At 39.9% G+C, this 4,332-nt stretch overlaps 1 protein-coding gene across 1 annotated transcript; it reads left to right on the top strand.

Moving 5' to 3' along the window:
* Positions 1–2,999: 2,999 nt before the first annotated feature.
* Positions 3,000–3,932, top strand: LOC109569450 (olfactory receptor 5P1-like). Its single transcript, XM_019974808.2, has one exon. It carries the CDS (start codon positions 3,000–3,002, stop codon positions 3,930–3,932), a length of 933 nt encoding a protein of 310 aa, XP_019830367.2.
* The last annotated feature ends 400 nt before the right edge of the window (positions 3,933–4,332 follow it).

Raw genomic sequence — 4,332 nt, 5'->3', positions numbered from 1 at the left:
CTTGCCTGGAAAATCCCATGGATGGAGGAGCCTGGTAGGCTGCAGTCCATGGGGTCACTAGAGTCAGACATGACTGAGTGACTTCACTTGCACTTTTCCCTTTCATGCATTGGAGAAGGAAATGGTAACCCACTCCAGTGTTCTTGCCTGGAGAACCCCAGGGACGGGGCAGCCTGGTGGGCTGCTGTCTATGGGGTCACACAGAGTTGGACACAACTGAGGTGACTTAGCAGCAGCAAGAATTGTGAAGATATTTGGTACTTATATTTATCATTTATGGTAAATGTTTCAAACCTTAATTGAAATAATGCTGTTAGAAAACTGTCTTTCTATGAAAATTAGAAACTATAACACTGAATCACAGGGTTGGGTTAACCTGACTCTTAAAAGCACAAAAGTAGATGTCGTGGGAGTTTGTAATTTCCTGGGTTCTGTCTCATCACAACAAAAATCTGAAGCAAGGGACCAGCTCTTGGATGGACCAGTATTACAGCTCCGTGTTACAGCTCAGTTTTATTTAGAAAATAAAGGAAAATACATCCTCGAGGTGTGAGAGCATGCCAACCCAAAAGACGTGAAGAGAAAAAAGAGGGAGCGCGCGTGACAGCAAAAGAGAGCACGTGCAAGTGAGCGAGCAGTTCAGAGAGACCCCAGCCTTTTGGTTCCTCTTTTTATGTGTTTTTCCTCCTCCCCCTGGGCCTTCCCTATGTAAATTGGGCTAGCCAGGAGTGCTGTTTGTTCTACTTGAGGTCTTCACTTTGGTCCTCGGACCTTCCTTTGTTCTATTTTCATGAGTGTTTCCCTTCCTTGTCTTTTAGCCACCACCATTCTGGACTCCTTTTCCTATTCTAACTACCTAACATTAGCAAAGAAGTATATAGGGAGATACATTTCAAAAAGTAACTAAGGATAGAATATAAAGCTCCATAAATATTGTACAAAGGAATTGGGAAGTATATTCCACCTGGCATATGCATTATACAAGTCATGTATAAATTCTAGTAACAGGTTTTCTCCAGCACATATTAGTCCCAAACACTAGTTATTTGTGATACAGGAATAAACACCATTTCGAGGAGACTATGTATTAATTGGGAGGAATAAAATGTAAGCAAGCAAAAAACAAAACAAAATCCCATAATTTAGTACAAAGAAACACAATCTAAACATCTTCAAAGCATGAGGTCAACAAAAAGGAAATTTATCTGATTATACCTTAGATGTCAGAGTAGGTTTTGTAGAGAATGAACTTGAAGGAGGAGTAGAAGTCACCCAAGGTAATGATAATGGAAAGTTGGGGGCCATCCAAGTTGGAGAACAAGGATTAAAGGCCAAATAAGACAGATGAACGGAGGAGACTGAATAGTTCAAAAAGGTTGGATTAGTGCAAGTGCTGGATGGAAACATCCTGAGAGAGAAGCAGAGAGTCATATGCAGGTGATACATCAGAAAGCGTACACTGTGCTGTGCTAAGAAGAGTAGGTTCATCTTGGAGGCCAAAGAAATCATGAAAGACTTGAAAGGATCACTTTGGCATCACCATTTTACTTCAGCAAGAGATTACTTTGGCAGATGTACCATGAATTATAATGGCACAAGAATGAAGACAAGGAGGCAAACAGATGAATAAAATAAAAGAGAAAAATGAACAGGACCTCACCTACAGTAGGAAAACTATCAGTGGAAATATAGGAATGGATAAATAAAATGAAGAGCTAAATTGTAGATAGTATCAATAGGATTTTATTAGATGTGGTACAATGAGAGGAAGAAGGCTAGGATCACTTTGAGAGGATAACAGGCTGGAAGGCCAGGGGTCTCCAAATGGAGGACATAGGCTGCAAGTGTCAGACATTTTTTCTCTCTCTCTTACGTGGCAGGAGGAAACATATTAGTGCTATATTTTTTCCCCATCTCTATACAAATTTAAAAAGAGGTTTATCTTAAAATTCTGTGTTGCCATAATGATACCTGGTTCCAAGTGAATTTTTCTCAAACCTTGAGTTAACCAATGCATTTTTCTCATGGAAATGTTTGTCTTAAGCTATGTTAATGTACTATGCATTTACCCGAGACTCTGTCTTCAAGTCGGTTCTGCCTAAAGGCTCAGAACAGACTTGGCAAACCAATATGTTATACATTGTTCTCCCAATCTATGTTAATGAAACTATATATTTGTATGGAAATCTACCTTTCTTCAAGATTCCTGTCAATCATTTTATGGCCCTGGATGACCCACCACAGCATGTTGTGGGTGAGGGGCCTGGTGCCAGTCTCTGAGTTTTGAGACATTTCCATTCTCTAATTAGCAGACCGCTAGTAGCTATATAACATCTGGCTAAAGAATAGCAGGGGGACATTCTTTATGACCCTTTCTGACGTCTGTGTCAGAAGCTTTCTCTATCTCTTTTATACTTTAATAAAACTTTATTACGCAAAAACTGAATGATCAAACCTTGTCTCTGGTCCCAAATTGACTTCTTCTCCTCTGGAGCACAAGAATCCCAGCATCTTTCATGGTTCAGCAACAACCTTTCAACTTCCATGTTTCAGACATGAGCAATTGTGTGGATTGTGGATTCCACAAACACAGGACAGGAGGAATGGTCTAATGAAAGGATGAGTTTGGTCTGGGGGAGGCTGAGTTTGAGGTATTTGTGGGATTTCTAACTGAAGACTTCCAAGATGACTGAAACTATAGACCTGGATCTTGGGAGACAGATCTTTCTACAAATAAAGTTTGGAAAGGGGTTTTAGAATAAACATTAGATAAATAAAAGAATATAACTGAATTCCCAGAGAGTGAGGTTGAATCATTCTTCTTTTGTGTAAAGGGACAAAGCAATCCTATACAGCACCATATTTACAGCTAGGCAGAGGGAGAAATTATTATGAATAAGTGTAATGAATAACCAAAGAAAACCAAGAATGTGTAGAATGAAAACATTTTTTTTAATCAATTTTAAAATTTCCCTCAACAGGAACAATTCCCAGAGGACATGAAGTTTGGAAACCACACCAGTGTGACAGAATTCATCCTTTTGGGGTTAACAGAGGATCCTACACTTTGTGGCATCTTTTTTGTGGTATTTCTAGGAATCTATGCTGTCACCTTAGTAGGCAATATCAGCATAATTATTCTAATAAGAATTTGTTCCCAGCTTCACACCCCCATGTACCTTTTTCTAAGTCATTTGGCTTTTGTGGACAGTGGGTGTACCACATCCGTCACACCGATGATGCTTATAGGATTCCTGAGACAAGGAGTGACCATCACTGCTTCTGGCTGTGAAGCTCAGCTGTGTTTTGTGGTCATGTTTGGGTCAGCTGAGTGCTTCCTGCTGGCTGCCATGGCCTATGACCGCTATGTGGCCATCTGCTTGCCCCTTTTCTACTCCATCCACATGTCCCCCAGAGTCTGTGCTCTCTTGATTGGGGTATCTTACCTAGGTGGATGTGTCAATGCTTGGACATTTACTAGTTGTCTATTGACTCTGTCTTTCTGTGGACCAAATCACATAAATGACTTTTTCTGTGATTTCTCCCCTCTGTTGAAACTTTCCTGCTCAGATGTCTCCATCATTGAAATTATCCCTTCCATCTCATCTGGATCTATCCTTGCATTCACAGTGTCCATCATAGCTCTCTCTTACATCTGCATCCTCAACACCATCCTGAAGATGCGCTCCACTGAAGGGAGACACAAGGCCTTCTCCACCTGCACCTCTCACCTCACTGCAGTCACTCTCTACTATGGAACGATTACCTTTATTTATGTGATGCCCAAATCCACCTACTCAACTGACCAGAACAAAGTGCTGTCTGTATTCTACACAGTGGTGATCCCCATGTTGAACCCCCTCATCTACAGTCTGAGGAACAGAGATGTAAAGGAGGCCCTGAGAAAGGTAAGTGTCAGAATATATTCTTAGGATTTCTTCTTAACATTTCTGATGACCTATAAATTTTTGTTTACCAGTATCACACTTAGGACCTACTAAATACTGCTTTACTGGGTGCTTAAATTGAAATCAAAATATTTCTTATTCTCATTTGTATATACTTATAAACCAGCTGGTAGGCATCTTGGAATTAGTAATAATGACAGCAATTATTTTCACTATTACGTATTAACATCTTTAGATGCCTAGGACTTTATTTAGCAAACAATAATCTCTACTTATAATATGCCAGGCCCTGTTCTAGCACAATGATATATTAGCTGGCTTATTTCACATAAAAACCATATAGTCGTAGTTCTATTATTTCTATTTGACAAATAAATTATCTGGTACACAGAGAGGTTAAGTAGATGCCCAGAATGATGCAGCT

The sequence above is a fragment of the Bos indicus genome, chromosome 15, assembly GCF_029378745.1.
Source record: "Bos indicus isolate NIAB-ARS_2022 breed Sahiwal x Tharparkar chromosome 15, NIAB-ARS_B.indTharparkar_mat_pri_1.0, whole genome shotgun sequence".
Classification (NCBI taxonomy): Eukaryota; Metazoa; Chordata; class Mammalia; order Artiodactyla; family Bovidae; genus Bos; species Bos indicus.
This window is presented reverse-complemented; position numbering and strand designations above follow the sequence as displayed.